At 42.1% G+C, this 24346-nt stretch overlaps 1 protein-coding gene across 1 annotated transcript in view; it reads right to left on the bottom strand.

Moving 5' to 3' along the window:
- Positions 1–10562, bottom strand: part of CUNH10orf67 (chromosome unknown C10orf67 homolog) — a 99498-nt gene extending 88936 nt beyond the window's left edge. Inside the window, exon 1 of the mRNA XM_021155844.2 lies at positions 10446–10562. Within this exon, the coding sequence (XP_021011503.1) occupies positions 10446–10552 (107 nt within the window). The 5' untranslated portion in view covers positions 10553–10562. The remainder of the gene's footprint in view (positions 1–10445) is intronic.
- Positions 10563–24346: the final 13784 nt, after the last annotated feature.

Raw genomic sequence — 24346 nt, 5'->3', positions numbered from 1 at the left:
GAATTCCATCCTATGACTATCAAACTCTACTCCTGAAATGTTGGCAGAAGCCAAGCGTCAGCCTCTGCACATCCTTTCCATGGCTCAATAACAGTAAGCATCGTAAATGGTCAATAAGGAAGCTCACTCTCTGGACATACTTATCAGCTTGATCAAACTGATCACCACCCTTTGTTTCCAAAATATCAGCTGGGGCTGTGTGGAGGGAGGGAGGGAGGGAGGGAGGGAGGGAGGGAGGGAGGGAGGGAGGGAGAAAGGAAGGAAGGAAGGAAGGAAGGAAGGAAGGAAGGAAGGAAGGAAGGAAGGAAGGAAGGAAGGAAGGAAGGAAGGATGCAAGCAAGTGAGCCAAGAAAACCCAATAGAAACGGGGACTCTGATGCAAAGTGTAGACATTTCTCTTACTCGTCCTCCGAGGAGCAGCAGAGGAGACACTGGTTTAGTGGCAGAGCAGTAGATGCCCCCAAACTTGCTAGTTCTGAAACCTTCCATATCCCTGCTCTTCCTGTATTATCACATCATATGTATCTCTTGTTGGCAGTTTTCTGTCAACCACAGTGAACACATCCTATTTAACACTGCAACCACGTAACCTCAGGGGAATTATTTAACTTTTTCTTGCCTCAATTTCCTCTTGTATTACTACTTTTTAAATGCTATGTGTGTGTGTGTGTTGCCTTTACTTATGTCTGTGTACCATGTGAGTGCTTAGTGCTGTAAGAGGCTGGAAGACAGTGTCAGATCCCCTGGAGCTGCCATTGCAGTTGTGAGCCTTCATGTGGTGCTGGCAACCAAATGCAGTCCTCTTAACTGCTGAGCCATCACTTCTCCAGCATGCCCAGTTTCTTCTTATGGATAACCAGAGGGTCACTGATAGCCCCGAGTGTATTAACCAGAGGGTCACTGATAGCCCTGAGTGATCACTTTGGTGTGGTACTTGATGTACATACAGTAAGCCCTCAAGGAACTTTGTCACTATTGGTGCTGAAGGGAGTTACTATACTACTGCCACAGTCAGGTTTTCTCCCTTCCCTTCTCTTCCCTTCCCTCCCTTCCTCTCCTTTCCACCTCCCCTCCCCACCCCTCCCTTTTTTCCCTTCTGTTTTAGGGTTTTATTGATGTGAAGAGATACCATGACCAAGGCAACTCTTATAAAGGACAACATTTAACTGGGGCTAGCTTACAGGTTCAGAGGTTCAGTCCATTATCATCAAGGAGGGAACATGGCAGTATCCAAGCAGGCATGGTGCAGGAGAAGCTGAGAGTTCTACATCTAGTTCCAAAGGCAGTCAGAAGACTGTCTCCCACATGGCTAGGAGCAGAGTCTTGGAGATCTCTCCAACAAGACCACACCTTCTAATAGTGCTACTTCCTGAACTAAGCATATTCAAACACCCACACCTTCCCCTCCTTCCTCTCCTCCCTTCCTCCCTCCTTCTCCTCTTCTTCCCTTCCCCTTTCCCCCTTTCCCCTTTTCCTTCTCTTATCTCTTTCTTTATCTCTTTCTTTCTCCCCCCCTTTCTTCCTCCCTCCTTCCCTCCCTCTCTCCCTCCCTCCCTCCCTCCCTCCCTCCCTCCCTCCCTCCCTCCCTCCCTCCCTCCCTTCCTTCTTTCCTTCAGAAAGGGTCTCTCTACTGTGTAGTTCTGAATGTCTTAGAATTCACTGTGTAGACAACAGTGGCCTCTAATTCACAAAGATTTACTTGCCTCTGCCCCGACACGTACCAGGATTAAAGGCACGCACCACTAAATGCGGCTGATAGGTCTTCAAATATAATTTGTTCATTTTATTTGAAGCAAACTATAAAAGCTCTGTAGTGTTCAACTATGAAAAGCTAATCTGAAACTTAAAATTTAATACTCAAAGTAATGACTTTCAATTAATCCCACTAAATTCTCAGTTATGCTTCCAGGCACATCAATAGTAGGATGACAAATTTTGTCTTTAGCATTATCTAGACAGAAATGTAGCAAAATTTCTGATTTTTTTCCCAGATGAAAGTGTGTTTTGGATTTAGTTTAATTCAGTTTAGGAGCTTGTGTGTTTTTCTCCTGACATAATATTCTGGAACTCTCCACAGGGCCTTAGCATCACTGAATTTCCTTTAGGAGAAGCCAAGACAGAGAAGTCTTTCTCCAGGCCCCTTCCAGGTTATGTTTCCACAGTAGCCTTAAAGGATAGGTAACATCTCACTACCAAGAAACAACCTGTTCCTTATATAAAAACAGCAGCTGGGCTGCAGAGATGCTTGGTAGATAAAAATACTTTATGGCCTTGCAGAGGGAGTGTCCTGACCTGGTCCTAGAACCCACACAACTACTAATAACCAATCAGGAGCTTCAGTTCCAGGGGAGTTGGCTCCATCAGCTGACCTCCTTAAGCGTCGGGCTCATATGCAGTGTACCTAAATACATGCAGGTAAAACACTCCTACATGTAATAAAAGTAATAAATCAATCTTTAAAACACATAGTGGCTTCTAAGCCCTGACATGTTCTCCTTGAGTGTAGCTCACTGTGTGTGTAGATGCATGTGATGGGTCTTTCATGTTACCTCTTTGGGAACTGGGAGTGAGATAGGAAGCTCAGTACAAACAAAAATGGGGTTCTGGGTTCTGCCTTTGGATGCAGTTACTTGTTTCTGCCCTTGGCATTTATGTTGCCATCATGGAGGAAGACCTGTCCATGACTGAGTATCATGAGGTCTCAAACACGCCTGGACAAGCACTTGACCCAGAAAGACCAATGGGTGCGGTGACGCATACCTGTAATTGGCAGCACTGGATGCTGAAGTATGTGGACTGCTCATTTGAGACCAGCCAGGATTGAATATTCTCATTAAGACCAATTTACCCTGATCAATTGAAAGGATTACCAATGTTTAAGGCTCTGGCCCCTATGAAATATATAGCCAACTCTGAAAATAATTCGTGAAAAAGACTCTCAAATTATAATGACTATGTAAAATTAAGTAGAATATTGTACGTTAGACAATCACAATTAAACATATTTTTAAATGCTTTACAAAAAAACGTTAGGAGGAAAGCAACTTTTAGCAATGATAACAGAATTTCAGAAAAGCGTTTTTACTTCAAAGATGAGAGCTATTGATAATAAATTGTTTTTCAGAGAAAATGAATTTTAAAAATTTAAAGGTTTTCTCATGATATATTTGAGACTATTTTAAGACATAAAACAAGAAGTCAGTACATTTTTAAATGTGTACTCACAAATATAGATAACCATATAAAGTCTTCCTAACACTACCATAAATCTCTAAACATTTCTTCACTTTAATAATTTCAAAAGATATTTATTTACATATTTATATATTCAGATGTATATATACATGCCAGGATCCACATGTCAAGGCCAGAGGGCAACATGTAGGAGTTGGTTTTCTCCTTCTACCATGTAGGTCCTGGGGATTGAAATCAGGTCATCGGGCTTGGCGATAAATGTCTTAACTTCCTAAGCCATCTCTACTGCCCTGAACATGTCATGTATGTTTGTTTGTATGTATATGTATATAGATGTTAGTGTTTGGTTTTTCTTGAGACAGGGTTTCTCTGTGTAGCCCTGGCTGTCCTGGAACTCACTCTGTAGACCAGGCTGGCCTTGAATTCAGAGATCCACCTGGTCTGCCTCCTGAGTGCTGGGATTAAAGGAGTGCACCACCACTGCCCAGGTTCTAAACTATTATTTTTTTTTAATCAGGAGACATTTTCATTGTCTCCTGAGGTAGCTTTCTAAAGTCTACACAGTGTACATCCCTTCCTATAATGGACTTTGTTTGACGGATTCTCATCAAACAAGAATTAAATTCAGTCTTCTTCTTCTAACCTCTAAAATCTGGATCCAAATGAATGATCTGAGTTTCCTGAATTTAATACATAGTATGTGAGGCCAGCGGCTTGCCTTGGCACTGAGAATAATCCCAGTGGACAAGGAAAGATCCTTGCTTGTGGCATTTACATTCTAATAGACCAGGTACCCAAGTGAACAGAACTTCAATGTATATTCTGAAGGAGCAGTAAGCCTTGTCCCTCAGAGACTCTATCTACTCTTCTCATCTGGAATTGAAGATTCTTCTTGCCAACAACACTCTCAGTCTGGCCTTCTGTCTGCCCATACTTTTACCTACTAAAGTCATTGCTCCTCAGTTCCCTTTTCCATGTAGTTTTCCTTCCAGGCTCTCTTAACTTCTCATAGTGGAGGAGTCAATGAGATAGTGAGGTAGCCAATAACATGGAGTGGGCCCAGTAGCTAAGGATGAAGATCTGATGGGGGGTAGAACAAGAGGAGGCAGGAGAGACCCAGGATGACTACAGGATTGTTAATGCTGAATGAACAAGGAAGTGAATTTAAGATGATAGATGTGAAGTTTTCAGTCTCTGAGAAAATATTCATAAGTGTATAAAAGGCATAGGCTAGAGTGGGCTCTGAGACAGTGCAATCAAATTAGAAAAATGGGTATAAGCTCATGGTTTTATAGGAATATATGTGCATAAATACAAATGTACTTAGGTTTACAAACAATTACAGGTAAATGTATGTGGCTATGTGTGTAAACATGTATCATCTATGTACGTATACATTTGGGGACCTACAAGAGTATCCACCAGTAGTAATGAGCATCTTATAGGTCCAGACACTACTGTATAAATGGCAACCTCCCCTAAAAGGAACCATGCCCCCTTAGAAAGAGACTGACTTGAGAGTGTTATTAAAGTATAACATCATGCACACACGTAAGTGTAAAATGAACCCTAGCACTTTAACAAGTATTCCATGCACAGTGGTGAGAGTTATCTGAGGGTTATGAGAAAATGAAGAATCTGGATGGAAAAAGTCCCGCGGGCTGCAGGGAAGACAAGATAAGCGTCAAAAACAAAAGATGTAAGTACTACATTATAATGTATTGAACAAATGTAGCCCACTGACGGTGTCAAATTATAAGCAACGGAGTAGAAATGATCTGTACTGATGTGAATGAATAAAAATTGAATACAGCATAATAGGAGACCCTATTATGAAACCAGAATGAGTATTTGGCAACCATCGCAAGGGTGAGCAAATGAGATTGAAGTCATGGTGATGACTAAGGCCACACAGTGAAAATTCATTTAGGTAAAGAAAATCTTAAGACCATCAGCAAGACAAAACTCAGCACAACAGGAAGAATGGCACATTTAAGTTAGAGAGCCTTGGAAGACACTAACTAAGCAGGGTCAGAGTTATTTGTGTGTGTTTTTGGTTTGTTTGTTTTTCAAGACAGTGTTTCTCCTGGTACTCACTTTGTAGACCACACTAGCTTTGAACTCACAGGGGTCTGCCTGCCTTTGCCTCCCAAATGTTGGGATTAAAGGCATGCCCCACTATGACCAGCTCAAGGTCAGTGTTATTAATGAGGCCTAACTGAACATCTTTGCCAACTTTGAATCCCTGAAATGAGAACAGCTCTTCTTTGTGGCATTTCTGCTGTAAACACATGACCAGAGTCTGATCGTGTAACAACATATGAGCCGGAGTTAAAGCAATTCGAATGCTGTAAGGAATGTGAGATCCATAGGAACTCTTCTTGACTGAATGTATCCTATGCCCTCATTCAACACTATGACGAGCTGTCTGGAGAAGAAGAACTGAAGCCTTGTTAACAGGTGGGTCTGCAACCCATCTAGAGTCTCACAACCCATCCAGAAGTGACCGTGAGTGAGAGCTCAGAAGGAAGGCTCTCGCAGTCAGCATTTGAAGTGGCTATTTGTCCGTCTGCTTCTTTCTGGGTGAAGGGACTAGTGTAGATCTCTAGATTAAAAGCTAGCTGGATGGCCTGGAAGCTGACAGGAATGAGCTTGATGGCAAAAGCATGGAGGGAAGAGTTATATGAATAAACTTTTAAGAATAGGAACAGACTATAAATGCCTCTGTCAGATATGGTGACTCCATTGAGAGCCATGAAATCTGGCTGTTTTGTGATCCTTAGACCATTAAACCAAAGGCATAAGAAAGGGATTGCAATCTTATTATCAAGAGATACGTTGGTGGTTGCCATCAAACAGAGTCATGACTGACTCTCACTGTGCAACCCGTGGGTTCAGCAAAGTGCCCTTTAGAGTTCCCATGCCCAATTGAAAAACATAGCAGCCAAAATGACAAAAAGATCTCCTGGCTCGGTAAGGAGCTTTGGCCTAACTGTGCCTTTTGGTGTTCCTTAGGCACTGGGCAAGCTGTCCCTGCAGACCAGAGCTGCTTGCAACCTCTGCCAAGTCTCTTCGCAGTAGTTGTCTGAAAGTTTTAATGACTTTCAAGTCCTCTCCAAAGAGGTCTTAATCTCAGTCTCTAGGGTTTGGGGCAATTCTGAATTCTTGGATTCCTCCTTGCTGACTCTTCCTAATTCCTGAAGACCACAGTTGCTTTCTGGATGTATTGTGGTTCCACTGCCTAATTAGCGTCTTTTTTTTTTTTAAAGTGCTATATTTTACTTGATAATAATCTGCCTTAATATTTAATAAGGGACAGGAAATAGTGGCTCTTCAAATTCATGATAAAATGCATGCCTACTGTCTAAACATAGGTGCTACATTAATATAACAGATAGAACCCACCATCTTATGTACCCTGTTTCTCTGTAGTCTGCTCACTGTGTATTTAACCGCCCTCGGAGGCTCATTTTTCCAGTCTAGAGCTGTAATCCCGGACCCTCCCCCAGTGCTCAATGGCTTCTTTTCACTATTCAACTTCATTTTCCCCTTAAACTTGAACATTTATGTTCTTTTAATCCTTCCTAGTTTAGGCAAAAACACTTAGGTTGAGTAGTCGGTTTGTAGAATGTGGTTGTTTTTTATTATCAATACAGTTTTTCAGTCTATGGTTTAGAAACTTAGTAGAATGTGTTTGGTTATTCCTGATGTTGCTGTAATAAGACAATACAATATTTAACTTTATAGGTAAACCCTCTGGAGTGTTTGTTTATAGAGTAACTCACCCCACAGGCTTTGTGAGGATGCATGCTTGAATCTGCACTTTTTCTTCTCCTGGTAACTCTCCAACATCCTGTCTCAAAGATGTGTAAACTCAGGTGCAACAAAAGTAAGTAACTCATCTAAAATTGTAAGCCAGGGGTGCAGACAGATCCTTCCTCTGCATCTTTGGTTTAAACAGAACTGGGATTGTAAGCTCCCCTGTGGCCAGTCTTAACTTATTGTATGATTGATTTAGAAGATCTGGCTTACCCAGAATCTAAATAAAATATGAAGGCTCAGTCTTCAGTCTCTCTTCAAATTGGAAGTAGCTCTAATTTTAGATGTTAAATCCATTGCCTAGAACAGAAGCCCACATCACAAGAGCTTAGCAAAGTGGTTCCTATACAGTCCCTATTTATAGTTCAAGCGATTCTCCCAAATAATAGTTTCCTTGTTATGCATAAAGCATGGTCTTTGGATATAATGGTTATGTTTAATAAATTAGACACAAAATTAATATGCTAACATACAAAATAGACACATATAGATTTATTAATAGACTGCAGCAACACATCCCACTGAGCCCTAGAATAGTTTGTCCTAATGAATGTTCATTAATGAATTAGTCAATGAAGATGACGTCAGAGGTGCTAAATTTTCACTGTGGTGAATGGCTCAATGTTATTTAAAGAAAATATTCCCTTTTTTTCTGTTTCAAAGTGATTGTATATATACAATTGTGCATCTATATATTTTTTTCCTGGTTGATCTCAACAAATCTCATAATTTATTTAACATCTTTGTACAAAATATTTCCTTTGTGCAAAACATGAAGGACCTCTCTTGCAATCTTCAGATCCTACGACTAAACTGCTTAAATAGATGTTTACCAGTCACTGTTGGCATTCTGCACCTCAAGACGAGCTTATCATGACTCTCAGTCCCGTTCCTCACATCCTCTCCCAATAAAGTTAATGGCTCCATTTTTCCAGCTACTGGGCTCAGAAACTGTTGACCCTGTCCAATGCTCTGCAGGTCACCAGTGAACTCCATCACTCCCTTTCCTATTGACTGGCTAGAATCTGACCACATCTTCAGCACCTCCAAGCTGCCTCCTGTTCCCCCATGTCCACATTCCTCCTTCTGTTCCTCTTCCTTTTGAGTGCTATCTGCCTGTGTATGGCCTGGGCACTTGCCTGCAAGCCTGTGCGCTGTGAAAGCCAGAAGTTGATGATCATCTTCCTCTACTGTGAGCCACCTTATTTTTTAGAATAGGACCACTTGCTGAGTTCAGGTTTCAAGCTGTATCAGCTACCTTAGCTGGTATCAAGTACCTGGCATCCATCTCTCCCCTCCCTCTGTGCTGTGCTGGGGTCACAGATGCCCTTCACTGTGCTTTGCTTTGTACATGGCTAGGGATACAAACTCAGGACCTCACAGCGAGCATTTTACTCAGTCCTTATGGCCGTCCTCCTTGATAGATATTATATAAAGTCTCCTAACCGGTTTCCTGACTTATGCCTCTTCCCTGTTATAGTCTATTATTAAAACAGCAGAACTATCCATAGTCAGAGAATATCAGGACACTGGGTCATCCCCCTCTGGCTTCCCATCTCCTTTGAAATGAAAACTTGAGCCTTTATGTTGATCTAAGACCCAGAAATGTGGCCATCAGTCTCTCCTCTGCCTCATATCCAGGAACCCACCCTGCTTGCTCTGTTAGAGCCACAACGGTCTGGTCTCCTTGCTTTGCCTAAACCCAGAATCCCTACTTTCACTACCTGTTCTCTCAGCAGAGAACATTTTGGCTCCAGATGTATGCGCCTGGCTCCTGCTGTTTCCTCTTAATGTCATCTCAGAGAAGCCTTTCCTGAGAGCTATGGTGACTTGGGGGTGTGTACACATGCACACCAGTTTCCTCTGCTACCTTTGCTTCTGTTTCTTCTGTCACTTGTAAATGCTGTCTGACTCATTATGTGGTTACTGACTTAACTAGAATGTATCACTTCACCAAGGCTGACCTGAGTTTATGTGAACTACCTGGCCTAACCCAGCTAGACCAGATCCCTGGGTGTCAGCCAGTATCTAGCTTCTCCCATTCATATCAGAACTCCAACCTAGTTCTCTAAGCCTTTGAGTGGAAAAAAAAATGTTATGGACATTAGTGGTTCCTTAGTTCAATCAACGTGTGTTAGTAGCACTTGGCAGAGATCAGTTTGCCCCATGAGTCTGGCTGGAATGTTCTGTTGGGTACTTATTCCACTGCAGAATGTCAAGGAATCCAGGAGAGAAAGGGGCTCTTAGGAACAGATTAGACACAGCATTCCACTGTTGTCTGCCAAGAGCTGCCTGTGTTATGTGCTTTTGACAGTTTTATCAAAGGTCTGTTGGGTACCCTGACTTGGTTTGGCCAGCAAACCTATTAATGAATAGTTGGGGTAGAGAAGTGTAGTTCAGCAGGACTGGGTACTGGTTCAGGCACACCATTGGGCTGGTCTAGCTATAGTCAGTCCCTTCCCCTGCTCCCTGTCCTGTCCCTGCTCCCTGTTCTCTCTCTCGTCCTCAGTGTGGGATTTGCCTGGAATCAATAGCCTGGCTCCCTGAGGTCTCTACTTATGGAATTGCATCATGTGGCAGTTAATCTAAGGCTACGTGCTTACTACTTTGAAAGAGTGTTTTAAGAAAAAAAAAATTCCCCATAAATGTTGACTCTACATTATCCAAATAAAAATAGGGCTGAAGCCAAATGATCGAGAGAGAGAGAGAGAGAGAGAGAGAGAGAGAGAGAGAGAGAGAGAGAGAGAGAAAACCTAAGGACCATGAAATAATGATTCCATTGATTGCCTGGCAAAGGCATATGGCTTGTTGTCTTTATATATTTGGGAGTGCTCCAGTTCTAGGAAAATCCATGTCAATGTCCTATTTTCCAAAAGTGATGGCCTCTGGAGGTGAGATCAAGGGAGATGAATAGGTAGTGAAGTGGGAGCCTCATAAATGGGGCTGTTTCCTTAAAAAGAGCCCAGGTGGAGGATAGAGAGTGAAGAAGTCAGGAGATGGCTCTCCTGCTGATCCCACTAGGGGAGGATGCAGTAAGAACGGGTTGCTTACAAGAAAGGACCATCAGACATCAAATCAGTGCCCAATTCTTGGACTCCAAGCCTCCAGAATCGCAAAAGAAATCTGTGTTTAAATGGGGAGTCTATGGGATCTTCTTAAAGCAACCTCATACCATTTCTGTATGGCTCTTTTCTAGACTGTACCTCGGTGAAATATTTAACAGGCCCTGTGGTCTATGGAGTAGGCACAATTAGCTACTGTTCTGTTTCCCAGATGAGCTAATAAGAGGCATAGGACCCGGTGAGAAGCTAGACGAAATTAGAACCCAGACCTGAGTCTGAGCTTGTGGTTTACTTAAGAAATCAAAGGCCAGGAGGCTGTGGAGAACAGGTGGCCAGCTCTGAAGCGCGTGCACGTAGCGGGCAGGTCACCTGGAATGGAATTTGAATTGCTCAATAGCCCCCTCGAGGGTCTGGAGAATCTTCCTGCATCCACGTGTCTTCGTCCATTCCTCAGTCTCAGTCTCAGCCTCCGCCATGCTCCCAACTGCTCGCTTGGAGTTCAGAGAATCTGAGTCCCAAAGCCAGAGTCCGTTGCCATGGCGACTCCCAGAGAAACCAGAGACGGGGGTGGGGGTGGGGTTGGAGGGGTGAGGCTCAGGGGCGGGGCGGAGAGCGGGCGGGGGTGGAGTGGGTGAAGTGTAGGGCGGGCTCCGGAAGTGCTCCTCTGTCTCGCCAGGCCACCTGCCCCACCAGACATAAGCCTTGCGACAAAGAGCCTTCTCGGACGCCCACAAGCCAACCCGTTCCTAAATGTCTCTAAGCAAAGCTGCACCCTGTAAATAACTCTGCTGCGGCCCACTACGCCTCCGGACCCTTTCTGCTTCCTTCTCCTCCAAGGCTCTGAGCTCAACCTCCTTTCTGGTTGGACTCTGCATTTGGGAAACTGAAGTTTCCTACGTCAAAGCTCCTCCCACGTGCCTGTCAGATCTGCAGCTTGCTTGGCTCTCTCTTTTGCTTGGCCTCCTACCAAGTGTCATTCACTCTCTGCGGAGATGGAAACTAGTGACCCCATCCAATAGCTATCTCACGATATAAAGAGGCCTGGGCTTGTCAGCAATACCACAGGAGAGCAGATGGCCTGATAAAATACTGACACCTGCCACTTGAACACACACACACACACAGGAGTGTTGCTGAGTGAAGATTTTAAGATTCAGAGATTAAACAGGCCTACATCCTTATTTAATACAAAGGACAGAATGTAAGCCATGACATTTTACACAATATCATGTAGTGTGGAATTCAATTCACTATCTACTTTTATTAAGAGAAGCTATTTTAAGCGGTAAAACTATCATTTATTCTTAACTGTGTGCCACTTATTGACAAAGGACCTAAGCTTGGTGTATCATTGCTTTTAGAACTAAGTATTTTTTCATCTTCATTTCACTATATTGTCTGTAAGAATATATTTATATTTATGTATATATATATATAAATGTGTGTGTATGATGCATATGATATATGTGTACATGTATAGTGTATGTGTATATGTATACTTTCTCTCTCTCTCTCTCTCTCTCTCTCTATATATATATATATATATATATATATATATATATATATATATTCCAAATTAGCTGGATATTAGGAGTAGGAAACAGAAAGAAATTCACTGTAGCTATCACTGTCTTTAAAAATTTAAGGCTATTATGTGCCTGCATACAGTGCCCTAGGAGATGAGAAGAAGGAAATGGAGCTGGAATTTCACATGGTTCTTACCTGACTAGTGGCGACTAGGAACCATACTCCCTAGCCTTCTGTAAGAGCAACAAGTGCTCTTAACAGCTGAGCCATCTCTCCAACTCCATCACTCTCTTATGTTTACAGACAGCGATGAGTAGTGTGTGGTGGCCCAGGCTCATGATCCCAACATTAGGGACAGAGGCAGAAGGCAAGAAGATGCAGACTTTAAGGTCATATTAGACCATATCATAGTCCCTATCTTGAAAACAACAACAACAACAACAACAACAAAACAAAAACAAAACAAGGAAAAATTGAGTTGTGATAAGCCCTTGGCTATTTGGCTCATTTATAATTATAAATGATATTTTGAAACTGACGTAAGATCTCAAAGTTGAAGGCTATTACTGGTCAGGGCTATGTGGCATTTGTTGATCAGGCTGCATAATTACACCATCCCCCAGAAACAAGAAGCAAACACACATTTTTATTGGAGCCTTGCAACAGCCTATCCAGGAGATGCCAGTTTCAGCATCTAGGGCATTAAGGAATGAGGACCACAGTTTGAAACTAACAGTGTGACATTTCTTTTCTTGTCAGCCACCTGCATTTTATCTCTGAGTGTTCTAGCTCAAATCACTGTTCATTTCAGACCAACATCCCACCTACCCCAAGGAGTCCTGGCACTGTCAGAGTCTTTGTCAGATTGAAGCCAGTCTTCTTTCATCAGATGTGGAAATCATTGGTGGCTTTTAGTGGAGAAGGCTCATGGACTCAAAGATAGACATTAAAAATGTATTAATTCACTTTTGAATATTGGTCTCATATATTTATAATTCTCAAGATTCTGTTTTTATTTTTTTTTATCATTATAAGCAAACCCTGAACAACAAACCTTGCTCTTACACTTTTGGTTGTAAGCCTAGCCTTTAACGGCTGAGCCATCTCTCCAGCCCAATAAATCTTTCTTAACAGGCATAAACTACAACGTGGGAAGAGCTCAAAGCCCTTGTCATACACAGACTCCAGCCAGCCTATGAAAAGAGTGCCTTCCTTTTCCCAAACCACCCCTGAGCAATGTAACTGCAGCATCCAAAGTTTTCAGCTTTCTAAAAGTTGAACAGCTCAAAAGCGAGAACGACCCTTCCCTTTCTCAGTCCACAGGATGGATGGCACAACTTATGCACATGAGTATATAAATACACCATGGCTTCCAATGAAAATGTCACCTGCCAATTAGCAAGAATGATTGCACCTCAGATTAAGTAGCAGGGGGGTTTGATTAAGAGCCAAATGGTGGCTCTGAACGTTGTAATTTATATAACCCAGTTGGACATTTTCAGTTCTGTAACTCTAGTAAAAGCCAAGAGGTTTCAGCTTAGGTTTGTAATTTAAATTCTTTTGAGAGAGTCATGCTATAGGAAGTGCTTATTTTTTCTTTATCACTAGCCATAATATATGATTATGTGGTGCGGGTGCTGTTATGTAAACTTGTTTTATGTAATGCTCTGTCCCTAACCAAAGGTCTGAAATAAAAGGTTGGGAAAGGAAGCAGTGAGACTTGAGCCAGAACAGTTTTATGCCACTAAATCCTTTAGAGGTAAAGCTAAAGAGACTAGATCACGTCTTAAGCTGGCTTGCAGCAAGTTGCCATCTCCACTGTGAATATCCACTAGTGAGTGTTTGGCACCTGGTTGAAATGAAGGGGACAATGCTAGGCAAAGCAGAGAGTCTGGACAGATGTGATCCGTGTTAAACTTGGGATGTTGGCTGTCAAATGTCCTTGATCACTAGAAACACTGTTTGCTCTGCTTGGAGGTAACTTTAAATCTTGTGATTTAAAGACTTGAGAAAGGAACAGGAGCCAAGAGAGAGAAGAAAGGTAAAGCTTTCAGAAGGAAGCTCCCTTGATAGGCATGTGAACTCAGTGCCAAGGGTAATTCAGACTGGGCCTTCTATCCTGGCTATGGCCTCAGAACACTTTCATATGCTGCCATTGCAGTACAGAGGGAGGTGCTTGGCACAAGTTGATATCTGAATGGAGAATAATACAGGGACAGTTATCATATTTAATGGCCGGGAAGACTTAATCCTATGTAAGATACATCTTTATTTTACTAGATGTTAAGAAACAAATAACAGCTACAATAATACTTTAATGTAGACTAGCAACATAAGAACATTAAAGACCCTGACTGGGGACTCTATTTCATCATGATCCAGAGGGGTCTCCTCTCCTAAGAAGTGGGGCACCCCCATAACCTAAATAACTCACCCCATGGGACCATCAGATTGCTTGTTCTTTCCCACTGTCATAGGCTGTGAGCCAATGAACAGTTAACATTCTCTGTATATATACATGATAAAGACTTAATCTAGGCAGAAAACATAACTTTGCACATAGTGAGTCCTGAAGACTCCATATCTGTGACTTAACTCTCTGTGGTTTAAGTTAACCATTACCTCCAAAGATAATTCCAGATCTTACATGGAATACAAAGCAGGATATTTTGAGATACTATACTCATAGAACTTGTATTATAGTATACTGTTCTAACTACCCTGATTTAGCCAGGTGTGGTCACATGCCTTTAATGCCAGCACTAGGGAGGCAGAGATAGGTGCATTTCTGAGTTCAAGGCAAGCCTGGCCTACAGGGAGAGTTCTAAGATAGACAGGGCTACACAGAGAAACCCTGTCTCAAAGAAAAAAAGAGAGAGAGAGAGAGAGAGAGAGAGAGAGAGAGAGAGAGAGAGAGAGAGAGAGAGAGAGAGAGAGAGAGGAAGGAAGGAAGGAAGGAAGGAAGGAAGGAAGGAAGGAAGGAAGGAAGGAAGGAAAGATCCTTCTGTTTTATTAATAGTTATTACTGTGTTTAATTTATAAATTATCATATATATCAAGGAAATACACTTTCTTCGTTAGCCTGTCCTAAACAGCCTGTCCCTACATCAGGTCTAGAGAATCACGAGGTCCCCACTAGGTGTATTAAATCAGATTTTATCTGGCAGACAGCTAGGCTCTCCCATTAACACTCTCTGCTTGCAATATAGTCTCTCTCTCTCTCTCTCTCTCTCTCTCTCTCTCTCTCTCTGAGATAAGGTCTCAGAATATACCTCTGTCTGTCTGTGTAGACCAGGGTGACCTCAGACTCACAGAGATTCCTTCCTCTGCCTCTGGAGTGCTGGGATTAATGGTGTGGGCCATCATGGCCCACTAGAAAGGAATGTTTCAAGTTCTACTGTCACACAATGCTAAGTCACACTATGCTAAACAATGTAAGAAATGTCAATGCTTTCCTATTGTTGGGTTGTTGTTAATGTTGTGATTTCTTCTGAAGTGCTAGGGACTGAGCTCAGGGCCTCATGCACTAGCCAACTCGGTCAAGGGTTGAGCTTCGTGGTGCCCAGTCAGAAGTGGTTTTACTGATTTAGTACCCCATTGATAACCAATAAATATTAAAACTAGACTCACATTGCGCATTTTGAGACACACAGATTAGATAATATAGTTCAGCATCTCCTGCCTATGCACAAACAGTTGTAAGAATCCAACATGGCCTGTAACTAAAGCCCTGAGGGATGGGACTTGAAATTTGTTTCTTGAACGGTCCTCTGCCAGCCTTTGCTTCTCATCTGTTGATTATTGGAGAACTGAGCATCTTGCATCTAGAATGTCACAACATTCATTTCAAATGAGTCAGTTGTGTTAGATGGTAGAAGGCTCCTGGGACAGCCTTCATACATTGTAGGTGGCCGCACACCTAAAAGATGACGCCGACCTCCGGTACACCGGCGCCGTAAACAACGCCATTGCGCAGGCGCTAGCCCAAATCTGGCGCCAACCCCTCCCAAGTGGGTGCATACGAATCAAAGTGCCGACCAATCCCAGGAGGACACATAGCTCTCCCCAGTGCTGGGGTGTATATAAGCAGTCCTCCCGGGGTTTCCGGAGTTCCCCGTAGCATGGAGGTGTTCCTAAAATAAAAAAAAGGCTGTTGAGAAGAATCCGACCGTGTTGCGTTTTTTCTTGCTGGACGAGGTGAGCGCAACAATACTTTTCTTGGGTTCTCTGTAATCAGAAACATTTTTGTTTAGTTCATTGAGATTTTATTAGCACATATTCATTGTAGAATGCAATGGTTTTCATAATGATGTTTCTGTTCAAGCATACCTGTGTGCACTGTGGCCACATTCACTCCTTGTTGCCTTCTCCTGTTCCACTTGCTAGACTCCCTCTTTCCCTGAGCAGTCTCCCTTCTGCTCTCAAGGTATGTACAAGTATGCACACAGGTGTCCGTACATGTGCACATGCACACTCTGAGATCCATACATGAGAGGACAGTAATTAGTTTTCTTTTCGAGTTTTGTGTAGCTGTTTCCTCGAGATTGAGACATTCCCTCCTAGAAGGAGAAAGAGGCTCAGGGCTCACAAGGCATATCTTCCTAGAGCAGGGAAGGAGCTTACAAGACCCAGGAAACTGGCAACATTTACAAGACTCAAAGCTGATCGGCCCCATAGATTCCACTCAGTTTCCTTCAAATAACCTAATTTCACTGATTTTAATTTTCAAATAACCTAATTTTTTTCCCTCATAGTTCTCTGAGACTTGTGTTTATTGTTGCCTAAGATCAAAGTTACAATACAGAGTAGTAACTTGTAAATGGAGGATTACTTCCAAATTATTATTACTAATCAGGCTTGAGAGAGTAACAGGAGAATTCATGCCAAGATCTTATAACCACTCTCTCTGTGTATGTGTGTGTGTGTGTGTGTGTGTTTATCCTATAGGTCCTTTGCATATACAGTATGGCTTTCAGTACAGTGTTTTTATGAGATTGTTGAGCCCCACTTCTCTTTTCTTTCTGTTTTCTTCAATTCTGATGAGTTAGTTTTTGCTTTACCTTATTATATTTTACTCTTATTTCATAGAATCCTGTTTGTTTTCCAGTGAGAGACAGAAAGAAGGTGAATCCAGATGACAGGGGAGGTGGGGAGAAACTGAGAGAAGTAGAGGGAGGGGAAACCATAAGCAGTATGTATTATGTGAGAAAAAAGTTTTTTTCAATGAAAGGAAAAAAAAAATAAAAAGGGAAAGAAAAGAAGGAAGGAAATTCCTTCATGGGAAACTTCTAAGAAATCTTGCCTAAAAAGCTGATGTAGAGTCAAGAAGAAGGCTGGATATAGGTGGGACAGGTAGGAAGGGACGACCTAGAGAAATGCAGTGTTCTTTGTTAGAGCACTATTGGAAATGGACCTCCCTCCTGGCAAATGAGTAAAGAGATAAGAAATTGAGAACAATGTCCTCACTACACACACACATACACATACACACACACACACACACACACACACACACAGAGAGAGAGAGAGAGAGAGAGAGAGAGAGAGAGAGAGAGTTCATGCTGAGAACTTTAAAAAAAAACAGGGAAATACTAAGATTCAGACTCAAACTGCTAGATTACTGGTGTCTTCAGGAGAGGTCTTTGTTTTCTCTATGTAAATGGAGAGGTCGTGCATTTTTACTGTATTACACAGTACAAAATGTTTAAAACTGTTTCAGTGATGTGGCTTACCATTTTACATAAGATCATCAAAGAGAAATTCCCATAGGTAACTCAAACTTTTCATGAACCTATTTGTTAGTAACTTGTAAGTAGAAGATTACATTCCTAATATTCTTTTCTCCAAATTACTGATCAGTCTTTCGACTATAACAGGAAAACTTATGCCAAGAACTTTCACCACTCACAAAGTACCCAGGTAACAGAGGCACATGAGTCTTTGGGACTCTTTGTTAGCCTATTACCTGGGGAGAACATGTGAACTATGTCTGAACCATTGCCAAGCCAAGAGAGCATTCTCTCCTTCAGCTCCTTTCCCCTTGAATAATTCATTGTCACAGACCCTTCTGCCTGCAACAAGCCCCAACTACAGCTTCTTAAAGGGTCTTAATGAATGTTCATTGTGCTCCTCCTATCTCTACATCAACACTGCTTCCTTTTTCACTATGTCTTAAGTGTTTTTTGGTACTAATTCTTCAGACTCCAATACAGTCTGTGATTTTAGATTTTTGTTTTCATTGTCGTCCCAGATAGTTTGGCTGAAGGGAGGTTAGTATGCTCAAGTCTGTGGGCTTGACCTCTGATGTAATCTGATCCCACCCCCAAGGGTGCTTATATAATAATGATCTAACTGCTGGATTATTGGGAGTGGGGTGGAAAAGTATAGTGACACTCTACTCCATTGAGCTGCCTTCCTGATAAAGGGCCATTAGTCCTTAACTGATCATTAACACAGCGATCAGGCTCTCCCTTACAAAAAGAAGATAGGAGCTAATGCAAATAAATATGAAAAACATGCACCACCTTGTGAAAACAAGACACAGAATTGCTTGTACCCTCTTAGTAAAACCATATAGAGCACCTGCAGTTACAATGGGCAAAGACTTTTTTTTTTTAAAGCACAGAGTATGGAGGCTGAAGAGATGGTTCAACAGTTAAGAGCACTGACTGTTCTTCTAGAGGTCCTGAGTTCAATTCCCAGCAACCACATGGCTCACAACCATCTGTAATTGGATACAGTGTACCCTGCTGGTGTGTCTGAAGACAGTGTACTCACATATATAAAATAAATAAAAATCTAAAAAAAAAAAAAAAAAGAAAAAAAGAAAAAAAGAAAAAAAGAAAAAAGGAAGCACCGAGTATTTTTTTAAAAAAGATACTGCAGAGGTGGAATTAAAAATGGGTTTATTTTTAATTTAGGGGAGCAGGACACAGTATCAGTCAGATACTGGAGGGGGGAAGCAGAAAGAAGGATGCAAAGAATGAGTGGAAACCTAGTTAACATTTGGCAGAAAGCTTGTTCAGAACAAGATGAAAAATGTTTTCAGAGGACAGGAGATACCAGATTCCTCACTCATGTTCATGTTGATCAGATGCTAAAATTTCTGTACTTTGGCAGAAACTAGAGATTTATCCTTGGTGAGGTTTAGAGAGAGGTCTGAACTAGAGTACTCCAAGCATGGTGGAGACAAAAGGACAATCCCTATCATGGCTAATGAGATCTCCAATATGATTCCTTGCTGGACTCTGAAGAACACTGGAAGACCTAAGAATATGAGCTGTGATGACTAGTTTTATGCTGACACAAGCTAGAATCATCACTGTAGAGGGAGAAAATGTCTGCATAAAATGGGCAAGCCTCTAAGGCGTTTTTTTAAAAACTAGTGATTGATTTGGGACAGCCCAGCCCACTGTGGGTGGGGCCATCCTGGGCTAGTGGTCTTGGGTTCTATAAAAGAAAGTAGGCTGAGCAAGCCATGGGGAACAAGCCAGTAAGTAGCACTCCTTCATGGCCTCTAGAGCTTCAGCTCCTGCCTCCAGGTTTCTGTCCTGCTTGAATTCCATGTCCTGACTTCCTTCAGTGACTGACTATGATGTGGAAGTGCAAGCCAAATAAAACCTTTCCTCTCCAACTAATTTTATGTCATGGTGTGTTATCACAGCAATAGTAACCCTAACTAAGACACAGGCTGGGAATTTTTCCCAATAAAACACTCCACAGATTCAGAAGGCTTCCATATCCCTCTTCTGTCTTCTAGCACAAGAACATACACTGTAAAATATAAACCAATTTCTAAGAATCAACAAAATACTTAGGGAAAGTTAATCAGAAAAGAGAAACAAACCAACACGAAGATTAAAAAAACAAAAACAAAAACAAGTTGAAAGCAAAAAGACAATTCACAAATGAAAACTTGTAAAAGATCCATCACTAGATTCCTGATACTCTGAGTGGGAAAACCATGCCTTGGCCGATGCCATGGGAACTGGAACTGAGAGCTGGTATCTGCTACTTCAGCCCACCAGCCGGAGGCACAGGGTGAAGTCTGAGATCCCTATGTTCATTAATTTACCAACATTTATGGACAGCTGCTCAATGCCTGCCCCTATGGTGTTCACAGGGGACCCAGCAGTGACAAGACAGACAGAGAGCTCATTGTCTAGACCATCACTCACTCTGAATTCCCACAGCACAGTGCACCCCACCCCACCCCCACTTTCCTGACTGCTACAATTCTACTCTGCACCTTGGAAATTCACATTGTATGTTTCATACAGGAGCTCTGATAAGTCATGAATTAAAAAAAAAAAACCTGAGTATATGTACTTTTCAGTGCTGCCTTTTGAGAAACAAAGAATTGTCCTTTGCCTGACATGATGCTCATTAGCATCCATAGAATGGAGCTGGGCCAATGGTAGAACACTGTAAAGCACCAGGGAGTAAACCCCCAAGTGCCCTCTGATGGTTATCTCAGGCTAGTTCTAGCCCTCTGTAACAGCCAGTCCTTTACTACCTCTCTGTTGGAACTAACATCTTATAACTAATAGTTAAATAAAAACAAACAAACAGACAGACAAAACAAAAAAGACCCAAAAACCAAAACGTTTTAGAATCTACTGGCCTAGCAGACAATGAGCTCCCACCAAACAGACAGCTAGAATGTCACCATATAACATCTTAGCCCTATAGAAAAACCTCGCCAATCTCTAGGTACCTGCCTCTATGATGTGCCCACCAATGAATTTTATTAAACTTGCATTGATTTACGACTTTCTTTGTTCTATAAAACTATAAAACGGAGCCGGGCGTGGTGGTGCACGCCTTTAATCCCAGCACTCGGGAGGCAGAGGCAGGTGGATTTCTGAGTTCGAGGCCAGCCTGGTCTACAAAGTGAGTTCCAGGATAGCCAGGGCTGCACAGAGAAACCCTGTCTCGAAAAACAAAACAAAACTATAAAACGTTATGAAATTGCTTCCAGGTTGGAACATAACATCTAGGGTAACCTAAATCTGTATGCATGGGCCATCAATACTCAAAATTGCTTCAGGATGCCGGGCGTGGTGGCATAAGCCTTTAATCCCAGCACTTGGGAGGCAGAGGCAGGCGGATTTCTGAGTTCGAGGCCAGCCTGGTCTACAGAGTGAGTTCTAGGACAGCCAGGGCTATATAGAGAAACCCTGTCTCGAAAAACCAAAAAAAAAAAAAAAAAAAAAAAAAAAAAAAAAAAAACCCAAAACAAAACAAAATTGTTTCAGGATAAACTATCTTTTACATCCTTTAGGATGAAAGCCTAGGTCTTTGCATCAACACAGGAGAAACCTAACAGCCAACTAAAATGATAGAGCTTGCAGGGAGAACAGATGCAGTGCCCAGAACAACCCATCACAAAGCTTAAGTGGTATAAGGGGTGGATCTCCAGTGTATCCACCATCAAGGGAGTGTTTGAACAAGTGCCACAGTTAATACTTTCAAATAAAGACTATGTTTTGGATATACGTCTTTTAAAGTCCCCTTTGCTTCTGTTACCACTTAGAATTCAGGTCTGGCCCTGGCATTCTAAGTTCTATGTATTTGTCAAGCTGTCTCATTGCTCCAAGAATATAGTATATAAAAATACATCTCAAGTTGTAGTGTGCAGTGTTAAGTTTGAGTTCCTGGTATCATGAATGTAAATTACATGGATGACTAGCATACAGTCTTCTGTATAGGCAGTCCTCAGTCCCCTGTCTGGCAAGTGAAGATCTTGCTTCATTCTCTGTAGTTTCTGCTTTATAGCCTGGCTGCACTCCAGAGCTAGTCATCTCTTAAGTCTTCTATGACCTGAGACCTGCAATTGTCGTCCCTACTTTAACCTCTCTCCTCCAGGCTCCATTTACTCACCTCTCTGGACCCTAACTCCCTCCCCCCAGTCACTCCCATTTTGTTTTCTTTCAGTACTGAGGTTCGTACTGAGGCTCTGAGGATGCCAGGTTAAAGCTCCTCTTCTAAGCCATGTCCCCAGTCCCTTCCTCCAGTAATTCCAAGAATTCTTACTCCAACACCCTACATATCACTTCGAAATGAACTTGTCTTGATCTCCATGAGTCTTTCTAGTGTCCAGTCCAGTGCCCTTAAGCTTGTGTTTCATGTCCTCCAGAATAAAGCCTTCGTATTTCCTTGTGCAGAATACAGCACATTTGAGCTGCTAAGCCGAGATAGGACTGCCACCGAGGTCAATCCTTGGCTGGCTAGCTCTGAAACCTGGATTAGGGGTGGGGGTTCCCATCATTTCTGAACTGGTAAGAGTTTTTCAGTGTGTTTAAACTGTGCAAACAGTATGTTTTATATCAGATATCTTTAGTTCCTGTGGTTTAGAATTTGTACACTGTTAGGGAAAACATGTCGATGGTAAAATCCTTCTGTAAAACCCTTGGGTATTGACTCTGCTCTACTAAACCGTCCTATGCTGTTATCTTTTGCTGCAGGAGAAATTAAACAACACATCATGTAATTTCCAAGAAGCACAAAAGCTTGCCCAGTTTCATCCAGATGTCTCTCCATGCATCTTCTCTTTGCTGATTTTCTTCTGCCCCTTTTTGTTCATAGTCACAATGGAACTGCCTGAGTAGTCTTATGGGTTCATCCAGTAAACCGTCCATTGATTCTAGAGATGGCCCTACGTGTTCCTGCTGTACTTTTCATGGCTTTGGGTTTGTTTTTTGTTTGTTTGTTTTTGTTTTGATTTTTTCCCCCTCCATGGACTCTAGTTTATCCAGTTCACTCCAAACACTCCTTGGGCATGTCTGGTCCCGTAGACTTACTCAGCCTCTCTGCCTGAACTACCTCCAGCTCTGCCAGGCTTAAAGGCTCTTTTTTTTTTTTTTTCAAAAGCTGGGCCAAGCCCTCTGTCCACCAATTTGCAAAGAATGGGACAGCTCGGGAGAATGCTTCTTTTTCTGAACATCAGTTGGCATTTTGAATTCAGTCTTGATCATTATAAATTAAAATGTACATATTTATGATCTGCCTTCTTAATTCACGCATTAATCCCCCCCCCAAGTGGGGAAAATGATGCTTTGTCTATTTTTTCCAGGCAAAGTCTCCTATTCATTTTAATTTTTCTGGGGATATTTAAAAGCTGTAACTGGCCTCACATGCTGTCCAAACTGTTCTGGGTTTATTGATTCAAGTGTCCCATTCTCTTAGATGTCCATAAATGTTAGCTGGAAGGTTTTTCCCACCCCACAACATTTGACCCTAGAACCGCCAGGAAAATAACCTTCCCACTATCTCGACTTCTGTCTTATCCTTTCTTCCTCTGTTACTACTTAACTTTACTTACTGAGAATTTGGTCATTGGCTTGACTGTTCATAGTGTATATAGCTAGCTGACTTCTAATTTACTCTTCACTTCCACACAGGGAGGATACAGCTATGAGAGTCACAGCATGGGGATTGTTGGTTTCCCCATAGACCTTGGTCAGCAATCTCAGAGTTTGTACCTGCCAGGAGCTGTCATGTCAGACCAGACAGAGTGGTTCAGTTCCTTGGTAGTTGTTAACAATTTTAACTGGCTAAGAGTCCCTACTCAAATGACACCGACAGTGTCTCAATTAATTAGTTTATTACAATAGACAGAAAAGCAGAATAAGCAAAACTAACAAAGTATAAATTTAAAAATAAGTAAAATAATTTGGTGGTATCATATCTGTAATCTTGGGAGACTGGGGCAAGAAAATCATGAGTTCAAAGCCAGCCTGAGCTGCATAGCAAGCTTCTGTCTCAAAGCAAACACCTCCTACCTCTGCACATACAGGTATAGTGCAAGTTAGTATTTAGGATACAGCCCATTGCTAGAAGGTTTGCCAAGCCAACCATATGCTAGATCCTGAGTTCAATCCCCAATAGTGCAAAAATAAAAAGAAGCATCTAAGTGCAGAACACCAGTAATGAGCCAAATTCTTTGCATCTCTGTGGAAGAAGTTTTTAAGAGTGAGATGTGTCTTAAATGGCAGTCTGAGAGCCCTGGTGTTTATAGTCTTAAGGAGGTGTGTTATCTTAACTTTCAGATATCAATCTTTGTTAGAAAAAAAAGTTCCAGCACCAACTCTACTTGTGTACCAGTTCATGTTTCTTAAGGTGACTCTCAGACAGCCCTTGGCTCTCTTAAAGCGTAGGTTATATGGAACTTAAAATGGAATTAGTGCTATCAAAGCATAGTTACATTAATCATAGTTAAAATGCCAATATACTTAGATCTACAAAAGTCTTAACATAGCAAAACATACACCCCAACAGGAAACAGGTGACTCACATCATAGGGGCTAAAGGAGGCCCAATGATGGGAAGACCTAGGAAGGTGTGGTTCTGCTGACGGAAATCCAACAAGAGTCCATCCCTTCACCCATGGGAACCTCGAAGGCATGCCAGAGCCCAGCCATGACTAGGGCAGGTAAGGAGCCTGCCTGCCCACTTTCGCTCTCCTGCCGGTGCCTCAGGTTTACCAAACCAGGCAGAACTAGAGAAGGGAATCTGATTGAAAGTGCATCCAACTTGGCTCTCGACACCAGATCTGGGTGGAGGACAACTGAGATTTAATCTGGAGACCAGAGACTAGCCAAGCCCTCAGGACCAATCCAGATACATGGCCTAACTTACCTGCAGAGCTCTTTCAAGCCTCCTTCCCTCCACACCTCTGGTGTCCCTCCCTAGTCTTTCCTCTCATTATTTGAGCCTCATTTTACTTCACAAACCAACACAGA

The sequence above is a fragment of the Mus caroli genome, unplaced genomic scaffold (genome assembly GCF_978045245.1).
Source record: "Mus caroli unplaced genomic scaffold, Mus_caroli_1 scaffold_2, whole genome shotgun sequence".
Classification (NCBI taxonomy): domain Eukaryota; kingdom Metazoa; phylum Chordata; class Mammalia; order Rodentia; family Muridae; genus Mus; species Mus caroli.
The sequence above is the reverse complement of the archived record's forward strand: the minus strand, read 5'-3'. Positions and strand labels throughout refer to the sequence as shown.